Genomic DNA, 24,961 nt, shown 5'->3' on the forward strand with positions numbered 1-24,961 from the left:
CTTTGGGTGCATGTCTGTTTCTTGTGTAGTGATGTCCATGGTTCATGTGTGACAGACAAACTCAGCTGATTACAGTTCTACAAGAAAACACCCTGTTGTTACACTGACATTCCCCCTTAAGAAACTGAGCAGCTCTCCCTCCAGTGGAACAAAACGGAGTGGAGTGACCTGTGGTTTGACCCTTGACATCAGACTCTCACCAGCTTGTGTGGATTTCCTGCGGGCCTTCTTGATATCCTCTTCGATCTTGTTACTGAGTTTGATCTCCAGCTGCTGAGTCTTCAGCTCCAGCTCCTTCTGACGGTCAGCCAGAGCTTTTCTGGCCTGTTGGCGACACAGAGAGAAAACCAGGGACAAGCTCAGATGTCGCAGCTGCACATAAAACTTCAGTCGCTGTTCTGACAAAACGCTCTGCTAGAAACTTTTGGCACTAATATTTTTCTTTACTGCAGTTTGGGAACAAATGTTAGAATTAAACCAGTGAAAGTGTGCAGCTGTGATAATGTTTCTATTCATCAGTGACTCTCTTTCATTCGTCAGCCTGTGTTAAAGCTGCTTTACATTAGCAACCTGGCTGCCATTTTATTTCCCGAGCAGCTTTAAAAGCACAGTTCTCCACCAGATGAGTTTATCAGAGAGAAGAGTGTGTGTTGTCCGTTCTCAGATGACAGATGATGTGGGACAGCTAACTGCTCCTCATTGTACATATACAAAAAGCAGGAAGCATCCCCTGCACAGGAAACAGCCGTCTGCTTATGGAGGAGATGTGGAATTTTAATCACCAGAAAAATGATTCCTGAAAATCTGCTGCCAAACATGACAACACAAGTGTTGCTATTTCTGTGTTTTTTGTGCGTATACCTTCTCCACGGCTGCGTAGCGACCGACCAGCTGTTTCCGCAGGTCTGCGATGTGATGGTCAAACCTCTTTATGTCTTTCTTGAAGTTCTCCCTGAAGCTCAGCAGAGGCTTCTCCACCTCGCTCTGGAGCTGCTCAAAGCAGAAAACAGCAGGAGACGATCAGAGGCTTGTCGTGAGACTGATGGTTAAATGAAATGGGTCAGGGCTGTGTCTGGCTTGTCAAATTCAGCTGCTCTGAGTCATGTGAGGACAGGGAGTTTACAACAGGACAGCAGTCACTTTCTTAGCACTAAAGTATTTTCTTAAAATAAGCCTGCTGTGGGACAGAGAGGAAATCTGAAGCCCAGTCCGATCCTCATAGTGTGTCATGTTCACTGTCCAAAGGCATGTGGGAAACACCACGAATTTGGGCGCAGATGGAGGAACTCTTCATGCATATAGAGCGGTGCTGAAGCAGCAGCGAGTCATGAAAAGATTTATACTGTTTAAATCCTGAAAGCCTGAAAACCAGAATTAGCTCCTGGCTCTCTGCATGATGTCATCACCCCCCTTCGCTGAGCTGCTGCCTCAGATGAGAAATGTTTGGTTTCCTGGAGTGAAACAGCAAACATAACTTTGGATGTAAACACTGCTGAGTTTCAAGTTTTAACAGACTTCTGAAGGTTGAGTTTGTGTAAATGACACAGTCTGAAAACTTGCTGTTTTTGAACTTCTAGTTAGTTACGTGAGCGTAAGAAGAAGCAAAGCATTTTTGTCCAGCTGTCTAAAACATATCACATCTAGAACTCCCTCCTGCATCCACATTGAAAGTCATATTTCAAAGTTCACTTCCACTCTCCAATCTATCCCTCTTATCCAAAAAACCTGGAACAGAGCTGCACATCTGGAGGATCACATCACTGACTCCATTTCCTCCATCAGTCCAGCTGTGATCCTGCCCTCCCCCCACAGTCGCAGCGCAAGCAAAGTTCTCCTCAAAGGATGAAAGACAAACTCAAACCTTCAGGATATTCTTCATGTTTATTCATTTTGTGTGAGTGGAACTCACTCAAAGCAGCCAACAGCAGTCAAAAGTAAGATGGCGGCTGATCGATGATGATTCAGAGCCGGTAAAATAAATGTTAATCTGGGAAAAAAAAATCTCTGCGAGAGAGCATTGCATGGGCACAGGAAGAGACAGGTTATTTTGTTTAGTTTTCATTTCATCAGACTTCAGTTTGGTATCTGTGATACTTTTAACTCTGGCTACAAGACGTTTACTACGTGTGATTGACATATATGTCAATACCACACAGTCAATCAGCCCTCACTCCTCCTCACTTTCTCCTCCAAATATTCATTCATCTTCTACCGCTTATCCATTTCAGTGTTGCTGGAGCCGATCCCAGCTCACACTGGGCAAGGGCAGGGTAAACCGGAGAACCTGGAGGAAACGCACGCAGGCTAGGGGAGAACATGGAAACTGCACAGAAAGGCTCCAGGCCAGGAACCGAACCCACAACCTTCTTATTGTGGGGCAACAGCGCTAAGCACTATGGTGCCGTGTCGCCCCCTCCAAATATGTGTTCTTGAGAAAAGCCAAGATGTTGACAACCAAATTACAAACTTGAGGCTTCAAACCGGTAGTCCACAGCGAGTGACGTTATCCTAATTACAGCAACACATTGTTAAGAGGAAATAACCGGCAAAGACTGCAAAGGCCAAAATAAAATGAGAGGAGACTCAGATACTGTTGAAACTGTCGAACTGAACTGAACTTCTCTGGCACCCTGTTGATGTTGTTCTCTGCAAAATTATTTTCATCATCACAAAACCCAAAGAAGGTTTGGGCCTTTCATCTGATGGCTGCTCAAACAGTATATGAATGTGAGCACAGAACGGTTTATATGTGGCCTTTTCTTAGTTGCTTATTAACCTTCTCATCAGAGCCCAAGTTTAGTTGTGCTCATTCCACCTATTTTTGGGCCCAGTTAATGACATACAAGTAAATTGTTTTAAAATCCACCTCATCAGTTCCAGCTCAGGTATGAAAAAGGTTCTAGCTAATTAGTCATGAGTTGAACTGTGCAGAATACCTTTGAGGAGAACTTCAGGTGAACTTCAGCCTCATCTGACAGACTCTTCTTCAGCTGATCCCAGGCCTCCCCCAGAGTGCTGAGAACAGATAAGACAGAGGGAGAGAGTTGTGTCTGATATCTTTAGGACCACACACACTTTTACAGGCAGACGCAGAGGGAATGGCAGATGATGTCAGGGGAGAGAGGGAGTGAGCGAGCGAGTGAGAGGAGAGGAGGCACAGTGTATGCTCACACGCATACACACCCACATAAGAGTGGGGTTCAGCTCCACAGTCAGAGCAAAAGTTCACAGATATACAAGAACCAGTAAATCTGCAGAGCCGGGCTGAGATCCACAGCCAGTTCAGCAGATGATTAGGATGTAATGGACATGAGATACGGCTCAGTTCTGGGTTCAGCTGGTGCCTGTCACACTGAGACAGATACTATTGTTCTCAAGAGAAGCGTTAAAATTAAGTTAGCTGCTGCACATTATACGACGTCTACAGGACAGACATTTGTTTTGATTTAAAGAGGGTGAATGTGGGAGAAGACAAAAAAAAAAAAAACCTCTTCAGACTGAGGACTCTGAATCAACCAGAGTCACAGCCAGAGGCTGCAGGTCCAGGAGTGACCAGGTCACTTCAAAGCCTCGCTCTGAGCGAAGACATGTGTGGAATTCCTTCAGACTGCCGTCCAACACATTCCAGACACGATCTGAGTGAAGTTTGGCACCTGCAGCTCCACAGCAACAAAAGAGAGTCTAAATCATCCTGAGCCTTTTTCAAATCGTTTCCTGCCGATACTCAACTAGACCATTATGTAAAATGTGAAAATAACAGACAGTGAGCTTTACGGTTCATTTAGACTAAATCATCTGTTCTGTCCAGGCTGTCTTAAGTTTTCTCTGCTGCTGCTGGTTTCCTGTCAGCAGCAGGTGGTGATGACTGTCACCTCCAGCCATCTTTGCAGTCACAAGACAAAAGGTTGGAAGGCATCCTCTGAGAAGCTTCGTCCTCAGGGCAGACTGAAGGCGACGGACAGCTGCTATCCGAAAGTGAAGTCGTGGGCCATGGCTCGCCGGTTGGCATGCTTATTTCAGTGGAAGATGCTATACAGACAAGGGGTTAGTTTCCACATCTGGAGACAGATGTTGGTGGCTAAAGAAATGGAACTTGATGCTGATCGCACAATGTTTCTTTAAGCTGGTATGTAAAAAGCTTCCAGTGCCAACTAAGATGTGTAGCAAGAGTAAAACGTAAAAATAGCTAACTAAAACAGTTGAAATGCTGCGTAAACATTGTTGATATTACGCTGCTGATTGTGCGACGGTGATGCAATAAGAATGGGAGATAAAGTTTTAAGTTTTTGTTGTTTTAGTTGAAATCTGCTATTACATTCATGGTTATAAAATAGGAATCTTCCCAGCCGTTGCTTTTCACATGTTACTGCCACATGTAGATCAGTGGAATGATGGGAAACCATGAACCACATTACTCGCATGCTTGTGCCACTGCATATTCCGGAGGAGAAAAGTTCTCTAGTTTTACTAGTGAACAAAAATTCCACTTGGTAACTTTAATGAAAAGAACATCCAAGTAAATAGGCAAGCGCAGAGCCGTTAGCAACTCTTCGTAACTCTTGATCCATCTTGTAATTTTTGAACAGCTGCATCATTTGGTTTGTGCAGGCAACATCACTTTACCCATTGCTTCTCATAGAGGAGACTGCAGTAGAATTGGATTACATTTATTATCTAATCTGAGTCATTCTGGTTTATGTCATAGTAAATGGACCGCTGAGTATGTCAGTCCGTAATAAAATGTCCAACAGCACAAATACATGTTTACAGCCTGGGGTTGTGCCGTCTGTGAGTGACAGGGGTTCTTGTTGCAGCCGCTTTCATAGATTTTTTTCATTCAAACCACTTGATGTTGACCTAACGGATACAACATTAGAAAATCTGAGCTGCTGTTTTTCAAGGTGAGCGATTAATATGTGAAGAGTGCTTAGCAGCAAACGTCACCACAGTTTACTTTAGCTTTGTCTTAGCCTGTGAGGGTTAGTGGGGTTAGGGATGCTGCTAATGCACTCCAAGCTTCAAACCTCTCTTCGGAAGCCTGTGGATGATGTCATGGAGGCTACGTCTATGAACTTAACTGAACTGTGAGCAGGTTCTGCCTCACAGTGATGTCACACTGTACCAGCCCACCCTGGTAAACACTTGTTTCCCACACAGAGGTGGCAAAAGTTTCACACCTCCAATGTAATTAAACAGCTTTCCCTTCTTTTATTAATAATACTGCCCATGGCTGAGACGTGTGCATCCCAAACATTTTCTTCCAACAGGACAAAAGGAGTTTGTACCTTTAATGTGGGTAAAATGTCAGGACTCACAGACTAAGAGCTCCCACAGCTACAGATTGTTCTGCACCTTAAAAACACAGGAGAAGCTGCAGGAAACAACAGCCTTTTATTCATGGACGTTTTCACCTCCCAAAATGTTCTCCATTCTCAATAAATTACACCTGCCAAGTCCCTGAAGCTGCATCACTCACCAACAACACGCTATATCTGTGGAATAAAATGGATCTCCTGCCATGTTCTCCCTCCATTCAGCAGAGCTGATACAGAGCGTGATGATGGGTGGCAATGAGGAGCGGTCACATGCCCCGCAGTCACATCTCTACCAAACAAATGGTAAATTCAGGAATAAATAGTCGCCTGGTTCATGGCTGCGACCGGTCGGATGCTAGGAACTGACCAACAAAACAACGATTGTCCTGCTCGACAACAGAGCGGCCTGAGGGAGAGAATAATGGCAGTATTGTGCTACACTTTTCTGGGTGTGGGCAGACTTAGCGGCCTGGCATAATCTGGATTCTATATAGGACAATCACATCCCACCCAGCCCTCCATTACCATGTTAAGATGAAGACGGCTTATCTTAAACACATGTAAACACTGCAGAGGAGGCAAAGTCTGGCTAAACCCTGCTTCCAGTCTCTGATTAGTTTGCCCACTCTCTCTTGTCCAGATACAAAAACTTTTAATACAAAATAAACTGCACAGTCCATTTGGATGAGGTAACTTCAGCAGGGGAGAGAGAAACATACCGAAAGAGAAAGAGTAAACGCACCAGATAGAGCTGGAAAGGAAGACAACTTCAGTAATGAGCAGTATCCATCTATATCTGCTAACATCAGCTAGCATTTGCTAAGGCCACCGGGTATGCCAGGGAATGTGAGCCTAGCAGCATCACCCTTGACACGGCTGATTAGGACACGAAAACATGAGAATTTTTTATTCCTTATGAATTCAACTTTTCATTTTTGCATCAGCTGCCGAATTCCCCAAAGAAACGTTAGCCTAAATAACATTCAAAGGTCACCAGTTTACCATTAAACGGGAACAATTACAGCAATTTAACGAAGTTAAAACACATTTCAGTTTTCTCATTTGTTGTTTTGTTGGAAAAAACGCTGCAGTCCAAATACCTGGTCAGTCAGTAGTGCAGAACACCTATGTGCCACAAACAAACCCACTGTCAAAGTGGAAAGTTGCCAACAATGGGGCATGAAAAAAGAAAGTCGGAGTAAACAGAGAACAGTTTCATGTGTTAAATTTGTTGTAAAAAAAAGGATCTGTCTCCCTCGCTCTTTCTCTCTCTGGTGGTCTGCTCATTAATAGCAACTGCCGGCTTTAATGCTTTAACTTTGAATACTTTGACTTTGAAACATTTGCTCTGTCATTTTAGATAAACTGCTGGTGTAGCTGGTCCATGTTCCCCTCCTTATGTAACAGCAGGAGAGAACTAAATTACTGAGACCGCGAGCTGTAGCTTCATGTTCTTGTGTCTCCTCGGTGAATCAGACAAAGAGGTTCCCTCAGCAGGAGCTGCTCTCTGTCAGGCCGGAAAAAAGAAGAGCGGCTGCAAACTCTCTCTCCCTGCAGGACTTCCCTGGACCCCCCCCCCCCCCTCCCATTTTCCCTTCCAACCCCCAATACACACAAACTAAATGTCTGTCTCCTCAAATCTTCACGCTTTCTGCCCCTCCTTCACTACTGTATTTCTCTCCTCCTCCTTTCTCCCCATAGCTGCAGGACAGAGATCAAAGCATCCAGTGATTTCCAAGAAGACCATACTGTTTAACAGCATCGCTGACACACTCCAGATCCAGATCCAGACCCAGAGCCAGACAGCCTGATCTCAGAAAGGTTCTGATATTAGGGTTTCTAAGGCTTAATTACAGTCAACAACAATCATTTCAATCCTGTTCCATCAGCACTAAACCAAGCTAACGCTGGCACGACTACAGCAGCAGCTCAATCTAGAACAACAACACTGGTCCACACCAACAACCACAAACAAGCCTAGTTCATACTATCTGGTTGTATTTTTTTCTGGTCATAGCACATCACAAGTGGACACACGAGCAAATCTCACATTGATAAAAGATAAGGGGGACAACTGACAAAGCAAGACTGGTTTACGAACCAGCCGGAGGGCTCAGACCTCCAGGGGCCATTTTATGTTGAGTTGTTCTAATTTCTACTGAACTAAGTTGTAATTTATCAACTTTTGACAAGTATCTAGCGCAGAACTCGACCCATTCTCTCTGTCAGGAGGGGCCCAACAACTCATTTTTCCCAAAAGGAGGATGTTAATCATGCAATTGGACCATGCCCTTTGACCTTGGATGAAACATGCCTTCACAGTCACAGTAAGTAGCATATCATTATGAAAGTAAAAAAATATAGAAGTGGAAGTGGAAGGAACATATCATTTACAGCCCCTGCCGCTCTGCTTTACAACCACTGACTTAAATATTGATTCTTGCAGCTGCATGTGTGTTGTGTGTGTGTGTGTGTGTGTGTGTGTGTGTGTGCGTGTGCGTGTCCAGCTTCACTACTGTGATGAAGAGGGGGTCGGTCTGTCTAACTCACCCCTCCTCCTGGCCTGCAAGAGAGATCTGGGAGAGCTTGGAGAGGTTCTTGGCGTAATCCTCTTCTATCTTTATCCTGAGGAGGAAGTAGAAAGTTTCAATACCACACAGCTTTTATGCAACTTTGACTGTTTCCATGCATGTTTTCTGTCTTGTGCAACTCAGTGATGTACATGAATGAGCATTAAAAAAGGGAACTAGTTTTGTTATTGAAACAGTGTGGTTTTCATGGCAACCTGAAGGTGAAGACAGAAAAACTGAGGAGAGGAGGAGGATGAAGAGAGAGAGCTGATGAAGATACAGATACCTCTCTCGGATGAACTCGGCCATCTCTTTCTGCATCTGTTTCCCCTTCAGCTGTTTCTGCAGCAAGATCTCAAATCCTGTGATGCAGCCGTTGCCTTGGGGATCCTTCTTATCAGCCTGTGAGATAAACACACAGAGCACACGAGAAACGCTCAATCAAAACTGAGAATATCAAACCCTGACTGACCAGCTGGGAGAAATAATCACCTGCTTCAGATACAAACAGGCAACAGGTCTGCAGCCGCCGGGTCTTTATCAGACACTCGGTCCCCTCTCAGAGCATGACTGTGATAATAACTATCTATGAATTTAATACTGAATATTTACATACGCTGCCAGAATCAGTTATTGCTGTTGCCGCATTCCAGGATGCTCACCACAGGAACCAGCAACAGGAGCTTATCACAGAAACTGGGTTACAAAGTGGAAGGGAGGGGCCTGGGGTCTTTTTGTGTGGTGTTCTCCCTGAGAAGGTTCCAGGTTCTCCAGCTTTCTCCCACAGTTTAAAACAATGCAGGGAAATAGGTGTCTCTAAGTCGCCTACAGATGTGAATGTTGTTTCTCTCTATATGTTAGAGCAGTGGCACACCATGACCAGTGCTGACCCTGATCCTTACTCTGCTGTAAAGACGATGAGATCATAATGGGGTCTGATCATATCTCTTATTTTATTCCCTTGTTTTGCTCGTTGTAGTAAAAGTCAGTTCATTGACTCAGTGAAGTCCTGATACTGGATCCACTGTTTATTATTCAGTTTATGAGATATTTCAGAAAACAGACCACTGCAGTAAAACACACTGGATTTAAATGTTGTAAACGCAACATACAGAGAACGAAGGCCAAACTGCAGGCCTGGTTCATAAACTGAACTTTTCTCCTCCATCACTCTGGCTTCAACTTCCTCTCTTTCCACTGTGTTGTCACCTCTACATTGTGTTGGCCCTACACCTGGTAGAGATTACCCTGCAGGGGGTGAGGGATGGTGTCCAAACAGAGCATAAGATGCAAGCAGACGAACCATCCTACTGCGCTGTCAGTTGGATCTGACTAAAGGTGATACAGGTTCTCAGCAGGCGGCACAGCTTGTCTGAGACAAATATGGAGTCACGTTCAGAGATGAAAAGAGTTCACTGTTGTTCTTGTCCACATGGACTTTGGGGATTTTCATGTAATGATTCGCTGTGAGGAGCAGCAGCGTCAGGAAAGGCAGGACTGTTGGGTCATCTTCTACTCTCCTCTGTTTGGTCACCTCCCTCCTGGTCTGAACCATCCAATCAGCAAATCTCTCTTCAACATCATCAGTCACCATGTAAAGCACTGACATAAAAACTCTCTGACACCGGCTGTTGGATCAATGTGGAGAGCTCCTGATCCAGAAGTAAACACAGACTGAAAAAAAGTTTGCAAAGCCAAATCCTTCACTACAAGTCTCATCAATCTAAAAAAACTGTTTTGCCTCTGTTGGGTCTCTTTAAATAATTATATAAATGGTTTGGTCTAGACCTGCTCTATATGTAAAGTGCCTTGATGTAACTTTGTTATGATTTGGCACTATACAAATAAATCTGATTTGATTTGATGTTGCCAGCACAGATTACGCTTCAAAATATCATATGAAATAAACCATCCATTCAGATAGGAGTAAGAGTAAAACTGATTAACCAACTGTGAAGCACAGATCAGGGCCTGGACTTTGTGACAGGAAAGCTTTTGAACACGTTTACAATTTATTTTAACATGACAAGATGATAAAGATAATGACAAAATATTTATCAAGTCTTTTAAAAAGGACTTGGGTGTGTGTGTGTGTGTGTGTGTGTGTATCACTGGCTCTGTCTGAACTTGCTAACAATTCCACTTTGGGGAATAGGGATCATTGGAAATTTTTGCCATTCAGCCAACAACCAGGTGGAATGAATGTAAATATTAAAATCCAAGGAGCCGGTTCAACACAGTGCAGAGATGAGTCGTACTATCTGGAGCAGCAGGGGAGAAAAGAGTCTTTGGGTGCTGAGGGTTAAAACTTACTGGTCTCCATTGACCCTTCTCCGACATTTTACAACCGGTTTGTGTAGAAAATTTTACAGCATCTTAAATGTTGAAATATATTTACCCAGAAGTAGTCACAGTAACTCCATTCGCTGGGTTTCAGCAGCTGCTGCTCCGACATGCAGGCAGGGGATGGGAACGTCACGCAGTTAATCTGGGTGGGGGGGGGGGGGGGGGGGGGGGGGGGGCAGAGAGAGGGGGTGAAAACTGGGGCAGTTTACTGTATCACAGCAGGCAACTTCACTTTGATAGCACAGAATTGTACAGCAGCAACACACACACACACACACACACTCCTCTGGTATTACAGGTAGTTTACGCTCTGTTGCTGTGGTAATACTGGCAGATGCAAAGGACAGAAGACATATCTGATTGTCCACAGAGCGCAAATGTCCACACACAACCTCATCTTCCACACTCCTGAACTTGTCCTTTAGCTCAGAAAAATGATTTGGGCTGACTCACAGTTAGACTGTATACAGCACGTCCTCAGTCTGGTAATTTGGATCCATGTGTGAGACACTTCAGTGATTGCCTGTCTTTTTAGACATCAGAGGAAGGTGCAGCAGCTGTGTCTGATTTAAGTGCACCTTGCTGGACAGGTGAAAGTGAGACGATGCAGGAGTTTCACATGAGTGAACACTGGTTCTGGCTCTTCACACAGACTGTAGCAGGTTTTCTGAGTAGCCTGCTCAGCACCAGCCCCTGGCTGTCTGGGAGCTGGTGCTGTGCTTCAAGTAAAAGTTGAGTAATCTGTCTCCATGTTGTCCCAGCAGCAGAGATGTTGCACCCCGCGGCTTTAGAACTCCCCGGTGTGAGCTGCTTTGTTTTGCTCCAAGGTGAGGATTCAGCCCACAACACCCTGGTTATCTCTGTGCTCAGGGGCCTAATGCTGTTACATTTTCTCTTTAAGGCTCCAGGGTGGCAGGAGGGGTAGAAGACCCATCTCCCCTCTAACCTTTTCAGTTTGTCAAACACACGGTAATAAAGCTGTGTGGAATCATGCTGCTTTCTGTTCAACTGCAGGGTCAGGACATCACAGGCACAAAAGATCTGGTTACCACCAGAAATGTAGGACTAGCTCTGCAGCTTCCTTACTTCAATTTAAGTCAAAGTAAAGAAACAACGTGTTTTGAAAAGAAAATAGAGCGACAAACAGACACCAGGTGTAGCAAAGACTCCAGGAAGCACCGATGTGAGTTTTATCTCCTCTCACATTCATTCTAATTAACCTCAGGAGGTAAACACCCTGCAGAGCGACACACTGTTTCAATATGACTAAACTTAGGCGGCACCAGAGAGCACCCATGTCTGAAGCCACAGCATCGCCTCCCAAAGCAAATCGACAAACACAGTTTCACTGATGACTTTTCCAGAGCCAATACTCCAGATTGAACTGGAGAGAAGGGAAAAGGCCTGTAATTCAACCTTATCTTGGCTTATGAAGCTTATAATTTGCTTGAGGGAACAGTTTCTTATTTAATAAGTTATGAGATCCAGAGGTTAACAGTCAGAAGGGATTTAAACTGAACCCCGCTTCTTTTGGTCGGGCCACCTCCAGTTTGTTTGCATCCACGACCTTAAGTGAACTCAACAAACACACTTTTAATTAAACCCCTCACCCTAAATGTTACTGTCCACTCTCAGCTTCACAGCTGTAGCTAAGCTGGTCATTGAAAGTTTGGAGTCTTCCAAAATTAACTTGGGTGTCATATCATGCAGTTTGACAGCTTTTCCAATAGAAACCAATGAAAAATAAACAGTAGAAAACATTCTAATGTTGCAGGGATTGGAATATATCAAAGGGCTAAATCAGCGCTACTTCCTGAGGTGGGGACATCATAACCTAACATCTTTATTCTGTACACTTAAAAATCTCCACTGTCTGGGAGCTGGTCCTATCAGACTAACCCTTTCACACCTTAGTAACTTTTCATATTGATCAGTCTACATTACACAAATGAGAAAAGCATCGATTGAGAAAAACTTTAAAAAATGCAAAAAACTGTATATGTACATTATATGTGATATTATCAACGGAATACAGCCAGTAAACTAAGTCACAACAGCTTGATGAATCTATTGTTGCTAGTTAGAAATGACACATGTTCAAGTACTCTCATGTACTTTTGGCATTAGCATCATATTCTGATTCATAGATTCTGAGTCTGGAAAAAAAAAAAGCATGTGCTGAAGAGTCTTAAACCTGCATTCTATCTAATGACCATCAGGGGGGCACTCTACTGGCTGGAAAAAGAAGTCAGATTGTATTGAAGTCTAAGGGAAAAAGATCCTACTTCATGCTTGATTTATTATATAGACTGCAACCCTACTGACCATTAGGATAGTGTACATAGCAGTCCAGATCCTCCTCAAATGGGATGCTTCAAAATGGCAGCTCACAAAGCAGTTTGTGATGTTATAGTGGGTTCATTCAAGATAGATTTTTTTACATTTACATTTGTTTGGGAGCATTTTTGCCTTTTTTCTGACAGCCAGAGTGAGAGAGACAGGTAGGTCAGAGAGAAGATAACATGCAACAAAGGACCATGGGGTTATTAAAGATTATTCTCAAGGCCCCTCAAGTCTCTTTATTTTTACAAACGAGTGGAATTCAAATCGAGCATTAATGCAAACACAAAGAAGCATCAACAGTTGTTGTCTAAACATGAGAAGCTGCTTTTATCTGAAGTCAAGGAGCTGATGTTTCAATAATTACAATAACTAAGAAGAAGAAATCCACCCTTTCTGCATGTTGAAGGAAACGGGAGTAAGCAAAGGGTAATTTCGGTCTTGACCTAATTTGGTCTCAAGTGTGGATGCAACCCCTGTTCCAGCAGTGAAATCTATCCCCTGAGCCCCCCACTGGTATCAGACCCAGTCCTGCAGGGCTCCTGTAGAGACCTGAGGTGAGTTCACGGTTACATTAAGACTTCCCCCGAGTTCACCCACTCACCGTGACCGTGGTCTCCTTGTTCTGCTTCCTGGTGGGCGATGTTGATCCCGGGCTCTGCAGAGAGAAGGGCGCTCCATCAAAACCTGCATCCTCTGTGTCAGACATGACCGCTCAACACACACACTATGTCACTCGCACACGCATACAAACACAGCTGTTTTCCTGGCGAGCGCTGTTAGCGTCTGCCTGGTGCTCGCTCTGCTGCTGCTGTTGTTGTTGGTAGGTGTGTGTGTATGTGTGTGTGTGTGTGTGTGTGTGTGTGTGTGTGTGTTGCTGTGCAGAGTAGGGATGACAGTTCTGCAGAGCAAAGCAAAGCAAGGTTAGCACTTTCTCTTTGTTTGAGTGTGGATGTATTGTGTATGTGATTTCTAACACTTAGACTAGAGTAATTTGCAGTCTCTTGGATGAGCCAATAGTGTCCCTGTGACTAAGAGAGAGTCTGTAAGTGTGTGAGTGTATGTTTGTGTGTGTGTTTGTAGAGGACAGAAATAAATATGCACAGGTAAATCTAAACGTCTTTTTTTTTTCTTATTGTTATTTTTTGAACAGCTGTTTACGTGTTTGTGTTTGTGTGTGTGCCACATGAAGGGAAGTAGAGCGATGAGGAGACAGAGGGAAGAAGTGGTGGGTGTATCCTGTGTAAATTAGCTGCCTGCTTAATTATGATCAACAGAGTCGATACAGTAGGAGGGATTAATCTGCGCTAACTGCCACCAGCCTCTCCACTAATGATGAGGGGTTGGTGCTCATGCAAGATGTTGACATACGACAGCATATATCATGATAATAACTGGGTTATTATCTGCATCTGTTTAATGATGCCATGAGAGGTGGACTGATACTCTGCAGTTTCATTTGCTGCATGCTGATTAGTTCAGAGCCAGGCTGTATTAAACTGATCCATGCAGATATCAGACTGTTTGGAGTTTCCCTGTCAGCGCTGTATTTGACCAAACTGCATGAAAAGAACAGCAGCTGCTACCACTGCTGATTACTTGATTGATAATTGAATACATTTTCTGATCATGATGTAGCGATGATGATGATGTAAACTAAAGTGAGGTAAAGTCGTGCTTTGGTTTGGATTTTTAGTCTATCAATTAAAGGCCGATATTTTACACTTCTCCCGAGTTGGTATCCATTAGAAGACATATTTTTGGTTTTCAGAAGCAAAAAGCCATCTCAGTATAATTTTGAATCTCCTCTCTCTAGCTTCTCTCTGGAGCTCTAGTGACATTATTGTCAGTGAGTTGGACATTTTCTCCATGAACAAATCAAAATATCGCAGATTTCAGGTGGTCTGCTCTTTGGGTGGGACTGAGGGGGGAGACTGCTTTGTTGTGACAGAGGTCTGGTTTCGAGACTTAACTTTTGAACACAGGCTGTGAGCATTTCTCTGTGGACTGAGCACTTTGATCCTTTCATAGTATTAACATAAACCTAGACCAGATTTTTCAGGAAGAACCACATAGACATCTACCATTAGCGTAGATGGACCTTTAACAAATGACCTAAAGCCTCTCTCCAACCATGCTCCAGCCTCAGGTGTTAATTCACCTGATTATGCCTCCTCACCTCTCCTTCCTTCCTGTAATTCTGTTCTGTTAAACTCGAGACATCACATCTATTTCAAAGTTGAATTCACACATACAAAGTTCACAGCTCTGAACTTTGAAGCTAAAGAAATGAATTATTTCATGTTCATTTCCTGTTCTTTTAATGAGCTGCTCTGATCTTTTCCTCTTCAGTAGACCCTCTTCCCATCATCGCTACACTTTTAAATCCAAGACGCACAAATGCAGCTTTCCATTTCACCACATGAACAATGTGTCATAGAGCTGAACGGCTCAAGAAAGATCAGTTTATAAATCTAATTCAGCCCTTTACAATTTTTGGAGAAAATGAAGAGCGGTGAAGCGGTGACCATAGATGCTGTTTAGCCTGCAAACAACAAAAACAAAAACAAATGATGCAGCAGTTCAGCAGATCACAGGCCAGTACTGCTCCACTGGTCCCTGAAAGATGCGATATTTCGCTTGTACTTCTTCTGGTGTTTTTTGGGCCTGAAAGAGCCTGCACACGCACAACAATGGCTAGCAACATCTGTGACTCATGAGACACATGACAGCACGTGATAGAAGTGAATCATATTATCCTGTGTGTTTTCAGACTGACTGAAGCTGACGGTCCTGATAAGCAGAGGAAGATGGCGTGGATTTAAGGGAGGAGGTTCCACAGGTTGTAAGAAAATGAAACCAAGACTTGGTCACTGGTTTTAAGGCTTTGTCTGACTGTGTATTTCCAAATTATACACGAGTTATACAAATAAAACACCACAAAAATCTGTGTAGCTGTTTACATCTTTATCATTTCAGAGTCAAAATCTAATGCAGGTTTGGTTCTTTAATAAAGTTAATGTTTTGTCTGATTAAATGACTGAAAGCAGTTTATGCTCAGAGATGAGATGTGTGTCATGCTGTTGAAACAACAGTGAGCAGCAGTTTTACCTGTGGCTCTGTACTGCTCTTCCTCACCAGACTGTTGTGCGAATGCTCAGCTTGATGCAAAGGACTCCCACCTGAGTGAAATCCATTGACTAGAGAGAGAGAGAGAGAGAGAGAGAGAGAGAGAGAGAGAGAGAGAGAGAGACTTCATCAGTTCCTGTGCTGATCCAGGAGTAATTTAGTTGACTTTCTTATTCTTCATCTTCTGGCCAACTGTTTCTAAAAGAATACAGGTTTGGGGTGACCTGAATATGTGGGCATAAGTCCTCAGCAGGTATCTCTGGTTCAAAGCCTGTTGTGACATTTCCCGTGATCATTCTACCCTGCCTTTGGTTTGGCACACGCTGGGCAGGCTAGCCCAATTAAACTAACCTGTAATTGGCCATTTGGTTTAATGTCTATTAGTAGAATGACAGACTGCTGGGATGGTGGATTTTTGGACTCTAACCCTGAAGTCTTCCTCACCGGGTTCCCTCCGGAAAGAGTTGATGGGTTCCCGAAAGATTTACATCAGCAGGATCATCTTGACTCATAATTAAATATAATTTGCAGGAAAGAAAGACTAATCTTTGGCCATAGACCAAAGATGCCATGGTCACACGATTACGGCGCCACCATTAAACTTCACCTTGCAGTTACATTCAGGTCTGATCTCTTCTCCAAAGGTCTTCCCTCTGACAAAGTTAGTAACAGAGTCTACAAACAAACTGAAGCGGTCGAGGTGGACTGGAGAGTAGATCAGCTTTCATGTTCAATGTCGCCCGCTTCAAGTATTGCAGAATTGAATAAATTAGGGAAAAGGGAGGAATGAAATGCTAAATACTGTGTTTGATTTGTAATTTGAGGATCATTGAAAAATGTTAGTTAGTGTAATTCACAGTAATATTAAAGAAGATTTTCTAATTCAGACGGTCCATACTCCATAACTACCTCCTGCCTTTACAGTGCCATGCACGAGCAAGCTAAGCGAAGGAACACTTGTAACACTTTGTGTTTGGATTCGAGGTGAACTAGATGCGGCTGACTGAGGGCTGCTCCCAACATTTGAACACTTAAGTGCAGGAAATGTCCCACAAACCTGACTGTCCCTTCTGTTTGTCTGCCTGTGCGAGCAGGGCCAGAAAAAAGACAGAGAGGGCCTCAGTTCTGCGGTGGAGGCTACAGATAAAATTAGTCACAGGAAGTGTCTGTGTGTGTGTGTGTGGTGTGCATGAGAGGGTGCTTTGTCCCGCTGTGAAAGTTGAGAATTCACAGCCCTGGGGCACTAAAACAAGAGGAAGTTGAAGTGACAGTATTCAGATGGGCAAAGACACATTTTTATTACCTGCCGGCAGAGAGTTCTTGTGTCGGATTGAGGCTTTGGGGGTCCCAGGTACGCTGGACGGTCTCTCCCATGTCGTCTCTGATGGACATTCGGGAGAAGAGGAATCATCAGCAGAGTACAGTGAAACGACACTCACAACCAAATTGAAGTGGTATTTTCTCTCAGTTTTCATGTTCGGCAGTGAGGTCTTTGCCTTTCTTACTAACCCACCAAGTCATTTGTTGTCAGATTTCATTTACATTTACTCATCCATCAATCAACTTAATCCAGTGAGGGACATCAGTGCAGCTTCAGAGCAGTGTGAGACCTTTGTGTGAGGACTAATTCCCACATCCCACACACAGAAGACTGGGTAAGGGAGTGAACTGTATATTAAAATCAGAACTGATTAGACATGTGAAGGTGTTGGAGGTGCTAGAAGAGCCCTGGTGCATGCTGAGTGAACATGTGTCTCTACAGGGATGGTGACAGACTACATTCATTAGAGGAAAACAGCATCTGAGAAAGAGCAGGAGGCTAAATGATTGAGTTCTCGTGGATGGTGCAGACCCATCCTTTAAAGCTTTTTTTGCACCTCCCCACCTTTTATCTTTACCTATGCTCTGAGATAAGTAGTTCGTTTTGCAGGAGTGTAACCTTGCACATGTCAATCTCCTGCTGCATTGGTCCAGCATCAGCACTAAAGTAGGTGTTGTACTGGACTTTAATGTAAGGGAGGACAGGCTACAATAAGAACCTCTCAATTTGCCATTCAATTAATCGTTCTGACCCTCACCATGACTGAAAAAAATAAGATCAAGGATACCAATGGTTTGAATGAGTTTTCTATGTGTCTGGGCTCAACTTCAGAGATAGATTGAGGAGCGTTGACATCAAAGAAAGCTCAGAAATGAGTTGCTGCTCCTTTGATTCAAAAGGAACCAGTTCAGGGATTTTTAGTTAGGATGGCCCCTCAACACCTTCCACTTTTTTCCCTGATGCACAGACTTTTATTGCATCATTATTTCAAGTCTGAAATACTGGCTGTGGGTGGAAAGGCAGCCTCATAGTTTGAACTATGCTTTATACAACAGGATTAACCTCAGTCATTTGAACTGACTAAATGAAATCAACCATGTGTTATTTGCAAAAGATAACAGATAGTTCATTTCTTAATCCAACAGCATTTTTTAACTGAACTCAACAGAGGCAGTGACACATCGTCCCATTTCACTTCTGCCCGTAAAGAAGCAGAGAGTGAGGACACAAAAAGAATGATGACAAAAATAAGTATAAAAGAGCCCTCTTTGATTTTGACCCCCTCACATCCATTCTCACCAGAGCACTGGGCTCAATTAGCTTTTTACTGTCAGCACAGAGTGAAAAGGCACAGACATGTAAAGAGCTCTTATTTCACATGAGTGTCTCCGGCTGGCTCTGTTCTATCTGGCGCTGCTTAGCAGAGGAGACAACTGAGCCAAGCCCATCAGCTCAAATGACATGCATGGAGGGGATAAGTGGCAGCAGGCTCATGGAGAGACACTGCGCCCTCATGTTTGATGTACGGCACAAGTACAGAGCCCTCACTCACTGGGACTAAATACCTCGATTTCTCTCAGTTAGCTTGTCATAAACAAATCAATACTGTAAGAAATATAGGATACTAATGCAGGAAAACACAGACTAATCTACTTACCCCAGGGTAATAGTTTATTACTCAAGGATAAATAGAAGTCAAAATCCAATTTCAAAAGAAGAATGATAACCTGTGTGACATCTGTGGGTGTGGGTGAGAAATCCTACATGTTTACAAAGATGTTTGGTGACCAAGTGGAACAGGTTGAGTTTCTAGGCAACTGGCTCTTGAAATGTAAATTGCAAATCAGTTCTCTCATACTGGGTTTTAGAAAAATGATGGATCGGTGTTGTCACCTGCCAGATTCGTACCTCCAGACTCAGTGACATAGCAGTAGCGCTCATCAGCTGCCTTGTCACAGATGAGCTGAGGTCTAAAGTGTTGCCTGAATGACTTTGATAGACTTGATTGTAGACTGAAAACCTGAATCAGCTCACTTTTATATTGGGGAAATTATGCATCCGTTCCTTCCTGACTCTTTGTGGATCCTAATGATGTGAATTCATTTTACCAATAACAGCGTGTGGCAACGACTGACATCAAGAGGATTTGGACTTTTATGAAACATAAAAGTATCAATTTTTTTGGGGGGGGATTCTCTTGAGGCAGCCACATGTTCGTTCCGCATACATCACTGCTTCAGGCTCAGCAGAGTGTAGCTTTCAGCAGAGTGAGACTGACAGCAGAAGACAGAAGCTGCACCGCAACAGATGTATCAATGAAAACCGTAAAAAGCAGATTTTAAAACAAAACTGACCCTCGCCATGAGTGATGAGAGACTTCAATGGCTCTTAACAGGGAGCAGGAGAATTGGCCTAGTTAGCTCTACAATAATTAATTCATTACTATATGTCACTGGTCCCTGATGATTAACTAGCTGTCTCTGGTTTTTATCAATCAAAGCAGCTCATTCATTCTCTCGTGCCCCACTGAGGACAGACAGTGGTTTATAAAGACATTGTCTCTTTGTAGTAAGGCAAACAAGGAAATAATAATAATAACAGCAGTTAGCAAAAATATTTTCAAATTTTATATGTTCGATTGAACTGCTTGACAGCAGAGATAAACTCAGCTGGAAAGGAGGGGTTGAGCATGAACAGGCTCTCTTTATGAATGGTGCTTAACACAGGGGGAAGGACCGCTGTTTTTCAGAAATCCAGTCCATTGTATAGTCCTTGTGACCTCTGACCGTTAATCACAAAGATGGCTCACAGTGAGCTTTAGGACTGATTTTCAGATCTGGTGAGCCTATGTCTCTGCTACACAGAGGTGTGGCAGTGGATTTACCCTGCGTGAATCAGGTGATTTATTGAGAAGTCTTAGGAGTCATAGTGCTGACCATCAGACGGATCTGAACATCTTTCTGGATGGAAATAACTGAAACGAATGTACAGTGTGCTAAAGTTCAGACGCGGAAGGTACAAACTGGTAACAGCAGCTGCGGTAAAACAACTGATGAGTGAATTGTTTGGCGTGGGCAGAGCGAGCCGAGCCGCCGCGGACTGGTAACTGGATTGTTGGATCTTTTTTTAATGCAACGCTTTTGAATACATCCTGTACAACCACTTTTAATGTTGATTGTAGATGTGTCGTGTCCACGTTTGCTGAGCCATGCTGTGAAGCCTGAAAGGCAGTTGAACTCTCAAATTGGTGAGTTCCTTGGTGAGAATCTCCTTGTGACTGACTTTTAGACTTTTGAGACTTTTTTGGTATTCATGGACTCTTTTCGTGCTTTGCTTTGTTGGTTGGAGTTGAACAACATTGTAATCTGTGTCGGAGGTATTAACTGAGTGACAGAGATCTAATTTGGGGTTGTATTGATTAGTTGTTAATGCTAAGTGAATGAACTGAACTAATTGCTGGTATTTTCAGATCTCAAAGTAACAATGTTAATGTGAGAACAATCTGGATCATACTTGAAATTTGTCTATGGCCATTCTCTAATTTTCTTTTTGGTTTGTTTATTTATTTGTTTATTTATTTTCAATTTCTCTAAATACATTGGCACCATTTCTGCATAACCTTCGTTTCCTGAGTCTCATTTAATTCTGTGCATCAGTTTAATCATTCCCCCTCACTAAAGAAACTTAGAATCTTCTAGCCGTGACTTTCTTAATCATTTACCAACCTGTGAAGCATATGCTACAATAAGACAATTCCCTGGGCATACCTGGATCTAGGTAAGAAAATAAAAATAAATAAACGGCGACTGTCTGTATGTATTAAACTGGCAGTGTGTGTCCTGAATCAGCCCACTGGTCAGACAGGGATGAGTGGAGAGTCTTTAGAGACGACTGGTACAAACCACAGCACCCAGCGCCATGCACCCAGCAACACAGGAAGGAAAAACAGCTCTGACACAAGGACGTTCAGCCCTCACCCACGCACGCTGCACTGTTACTATGGCAATGCAGAAACACACAACACACACGCACAAACAGGATGGTATCTAATCTAGCTGAACTTTAGTGTAAAGAAAGGGAGGCGTGGCAAAAATAGCAGAGATGCTATAAATACCAATTGTTTGAGGAAAAATGTTATCAGATGGGTTTGTTTGGAAACAGTTGCTGGGGTGGTGAATGTGGGAGAGCTTCAGGCCCGCAGTGTGAGAGGACTAAGCGCTCTCTTTCATTTACTCATCCTGAAGCAAAGACACAGAAAATAGGTCCTGGAGGTATTCTGTGTCCCCACAGGAGAGTCTCACAACAGCGCTTTTATTTTGAGCTGGGAAACAGATACAGATTTATTACATGGAAAACAAATGATGAAAAATTAATAACTTTCTCTCTTAGGAAATATTGTGAGGCTGTTTTGTTCCTCTTGTCATTTCTGACTGAAATAAAAGATGAGCTTCCAAACCCCGTCACATGAAGACTTAACAGATCTGCCACAGCCCCACAGGTCCATAATGTGGACCACAGAGAAGAGTAGGAAGTTTTCAGGTTCTCTTAACTCTTAAAGGAAACTTTAATAAACATCAGAAGAAACGTGTAGAGAGCCTGGTTTGTTTCCGCTTTTTTGACATTGGCATATTTAAAATAATCTCAATGGAGAAGGAGAGGAGGTCTTTGAGGTTGGGTGGAGCTCTCAGATATATTTAGATCCCTTTTCAGCAACAACCTGACCACTGCGACCACGATCGGAGATGTACATGATTAGAGCAGCTCTAATGTGGAGAGGATTACGCTCCTAAGTGACTGTGAACCACAGTTACAGGTTCACCCAGTAACATCACTCATCGTATAAAATCCCATCTTTAGTGGCGCTTTTAACACCACAAGCAAACCAAGAGCGGTCTATCTTAGCTAATGTGGAGCGGCAGGCGACATGTTCACTGGACGGTATCATCAGGACAATGTGGACAGCTCTGACAGGCAGCACTCTATTTGGATTTACCGCACAGAGAACAACAAGAAACATTTTCACACTTTCAAATGATTAGGGAAAACCCCTGTACTCATGCTGACATAAACGCAGCGTGCTACCATGGTTACCGAGCGATCTCACATAAACATAGGCAATCTATTCTCCTCGAGGCTGGATTTAATGGTAATTCAGCTTTTGAATTTATGCTGCGATCACATGTCCAAGATCATGAAATCATGTAATTGGCTTCAAACCACCAATGAACGGCACCAAAGTTTCTCGGAGGACTTGCCATCAGTTTCCTGCCTTCAGTCGACAACTTCCACACCAGTCCAACCAAACGAAACAAGTTACATGTGAAAAAGTAATCCCCCCTGCATGTACAGTACGTGAAGTTCTAGCCACAGATTGCCAGTATAGAGGGCGGAGCTTCAGCGGCATCACCCTCAGGCAGATTTCTGAAGGTTTGAGGGAGCTGCTCCACTAGTGCTGAACCAAAAATATCCAAAGATGGTGGGCATGTGTGGCGTTTCCCCCTTCTTTGCCAATTTGTCTCTTGACAACAATTCAAAAATGCAATCCTTACTAAGAATGTGAATAGGTGAGTTATATGAATATTGGCTTATAATATCTGTTGCGACCAAAAAAGTTTTTTGTTGTTTTTGCACCAGGCAGTATATGTTTGGAATGGAAACCGACTCAACCCTGAGCCCAAAACAAGGGTCACTGGGACAATTTTTTCTTATATACTATAAATTTAGCTGTCCTAATTCCTTCGAAGGACACCATCCACAGAGCCCAACCAAATGACACCTGGCCGACGGACAGTTTCAACTTTGTTTCAGAAATGAATATCATGGTGTATGAAAGAAGACTTGACTCTAGAGTATGAGGCATTAAACTCATTTGAAAAATATTTACTGAAAGGATAAATCAAGTGAAAAAAAGGATGATATTCACTTAGAGTTCAATAAAATCTGATTTCTTTTTACGAAGAGGCCCCTGACGATCATTAGACAGAATAAAGTTTTAAGGCCCTTCAGCATTAAGTTCACTTTACAGCTTTTCTGCTGCAAAGTGCTCAGTCTGTTACCTAGCAACCATGACAACAGGAAACGTTTCTTCACAAGGCTTCGAGGCTCATGGTTTAACTGTTAAACTGAGCGGAAACACAATTCTCATCTTTGATGGCATGATCCTCAGACTCAGGTGATGCCATGCGTAAGGAGGAGATCACAGCTTTCATGATCATATCAGCGACCGAGCTAACTGTGGAAGCAGATCAGAGAGAATGTCGTTCTGGTCACCCATTGTCTGTATCACTGCTGAGCACAAACCTGCACTTTGTCACCTTTATTACACTCGCAAGTCAGAGGCTCATGAGAGTTACCACCATGCCGTTGCCAGATATTAGCACCATCCGTCAGGTTTTACAGTGTGCTCGTTCCCGGGACAGTAAAAGCAGCCGGCGTTGCTCCCTGAGCTAGCTGTGGATAATAAAGTGTGTGCTCAGGGAGAGGCTGAACGCTGACTCTGTGGAAGTAAAGTTAGCTCTACCAACATATCTTAACACATACTATCTCTTTCCATTGACTGATCTAGACTGGTTAGGGCCAGACTAAATCTGGCTAGCCGTTTCACTAACCTTCTCTTATCAATACGAAGCTAAACAAAGTTTTCCTGGCTCCAGGTGTGTGCAACATGGACCCTCTGCTTCATTTTGAATTGTCTCCTTACCGTTGCTTGTAGTGTTGACATAGTATCGCCGCCCTTGTGGAGACATGTAGCATCTCCAGTGTGGAGGCAGGGGGTCTCTGAGGTCTTCCACAGGAAGCTGACTCAGAGATGCCGTCCTCTGTCGGAACAGGAAACACAAAGGCAAAGATTTATTTCTCAATCGTGGTCATCTCTGGATACAAACAGCTTCGAGAGCAGAAAAAGCAAATCGCTGGCGATCTGCGTTGACCAAGAGAAATTTGCAACACTCAGCTCGGGTTCAACGAGGTTCTCATTTCCTCAAGTATTTCACAACCAGCTACCAATGACGACAAAACAGAGCATACTGAACACAACAAACTGTTGTAACTCTGCAGTTTGGCCTGAGCCCAAGATCTTCAGTCATTGTAAGACACACTGCATTCAGCTGAGGGACATGGGAGAGCATGTAAGCAATCTGCACACATCTGCTTCTGATTAGCAAGAGAATAACAGGCTGAGACCATTGTAACACACTTTGGAGATACAGTTTGGAGCCAGATGAAATTCCAGTTAGCTTATTGGGGTCCATGCCAAGTCATTCAGGCATCTATAAGGGTTTTAGTACCGAAAATGTAAACTCATTCCAGCTTTTCCACAATGGATACACTCAGCGAATACAGTAGGAGAAGCTTTGGAGCAATTAAGGATACAACTGACCGCTCACTAGTTCGCCTCCATCCATAGCTTTACACCCGAAACTGGAGAGGTAAGACCTGCCAAGCGCTGGATTTCACTCTATGGACTGAGAGACACACCTGCTATTTAAAGATTGAGAACGTTTTTTTCTTCTTTTTTTTTCCAGTTATTCTCCAAAACCAACACTACGAGAGTAATGACTGTTTGTCTTCCCTAATGTGAGAAACATAAATATGTCCAGATAATGAACCTTCTATAAGCAACATGATACAGCAACATAATGTATGATAAAATAGTACTATAGGTATTACTATACTGACTGGCACTCAGTAGCTCTACACAGCCAAGGTCAACACTTCCTTAACTACATGTTTTCAACACAGGTAATCCATAGACTGGGCCTGATGTTCATCATCATTTAATTTCTCACAATATTTTATTTCGTTTTTTACAGTTTTTCTCAGTCTGAGTATTATTCATCTCACAAATTAATGTCATGAATACATTTTGTTTCTTGGCTGCATCTTTTATATCTAAAAGCCTAAATTACCATCTAGTTATTTTTATTGTTATAGTCATATTA

The 24,961-nt window shown here is 43.2% G+C and overlaps 1 protein-coding gene across 2 annotated transcripts in view; it reads right to left on the minus strand.

The window, feature by feature from the left end:
- gas7b (growth arrest-specific 7b) overlaps window positions 1-24,961 on the minus strand; it is a 49,804-nt gene that overhangs the window by 7,872 nt on the left and 16,971 nt on the right. The window contains exons 2-11 of one of the 2 annotated variants that reach the window (XM_029527933.1): window positions 23,722-23,839; window positions 17,004-17,081; window positions 15,683-15,771; window positions 13,176-13,229; window positions 10,284-10,373; window positions 8,172-8,287; window positions 7,866-7,940; window positions 2,937-3,015; window positions 862-990; window positions 201-324 (exon numbers count right to left, since the gene is read on the minus strand). In XM_029527933.1, the coding sequence (XP_029383793.1) occupies window positions 201-324; window positions 862-990; window positions 2,937-3,015; window positions 7,866-7,940; window positions 8,172-8,287; window positions 10,284-10,373; window positions 13,176-13,229; window positions 15,683-15,771; window positions 17,004-17,081; window positions 23,722-23,839 (952 nt within the window). The remainder of the gene's footprint in view (window positions 1-200; window positions 325-861; window positions 991-2,936; window positions 3,016-7,865; window positions 7,941-8,171; window positions 8,288-10,283; window positions 10,374-13,175; window positions 13,230-15,682; window positions 15,772-17,003; window positions 17,082-23,721; window positions 23,840-24,961) is intronic. The other variant, XM_029527934.1, reaches the window with a different exon arrangement.

The sequence above is a fragment of the Echeneis naucrates genome, chromosome 19 (assembly GCF_900963305.1).
Source record: "Echeneis naucrates chromosome 19, fEcheNa1.1, whole genome shotgun sequence".
NCBI classification, from domain to species: Eukaryota; Metazoa; Chordata; class Actinopteri; order Carangiformes; family Echeneidae; genus Echeneis; species Echeneis naucrates.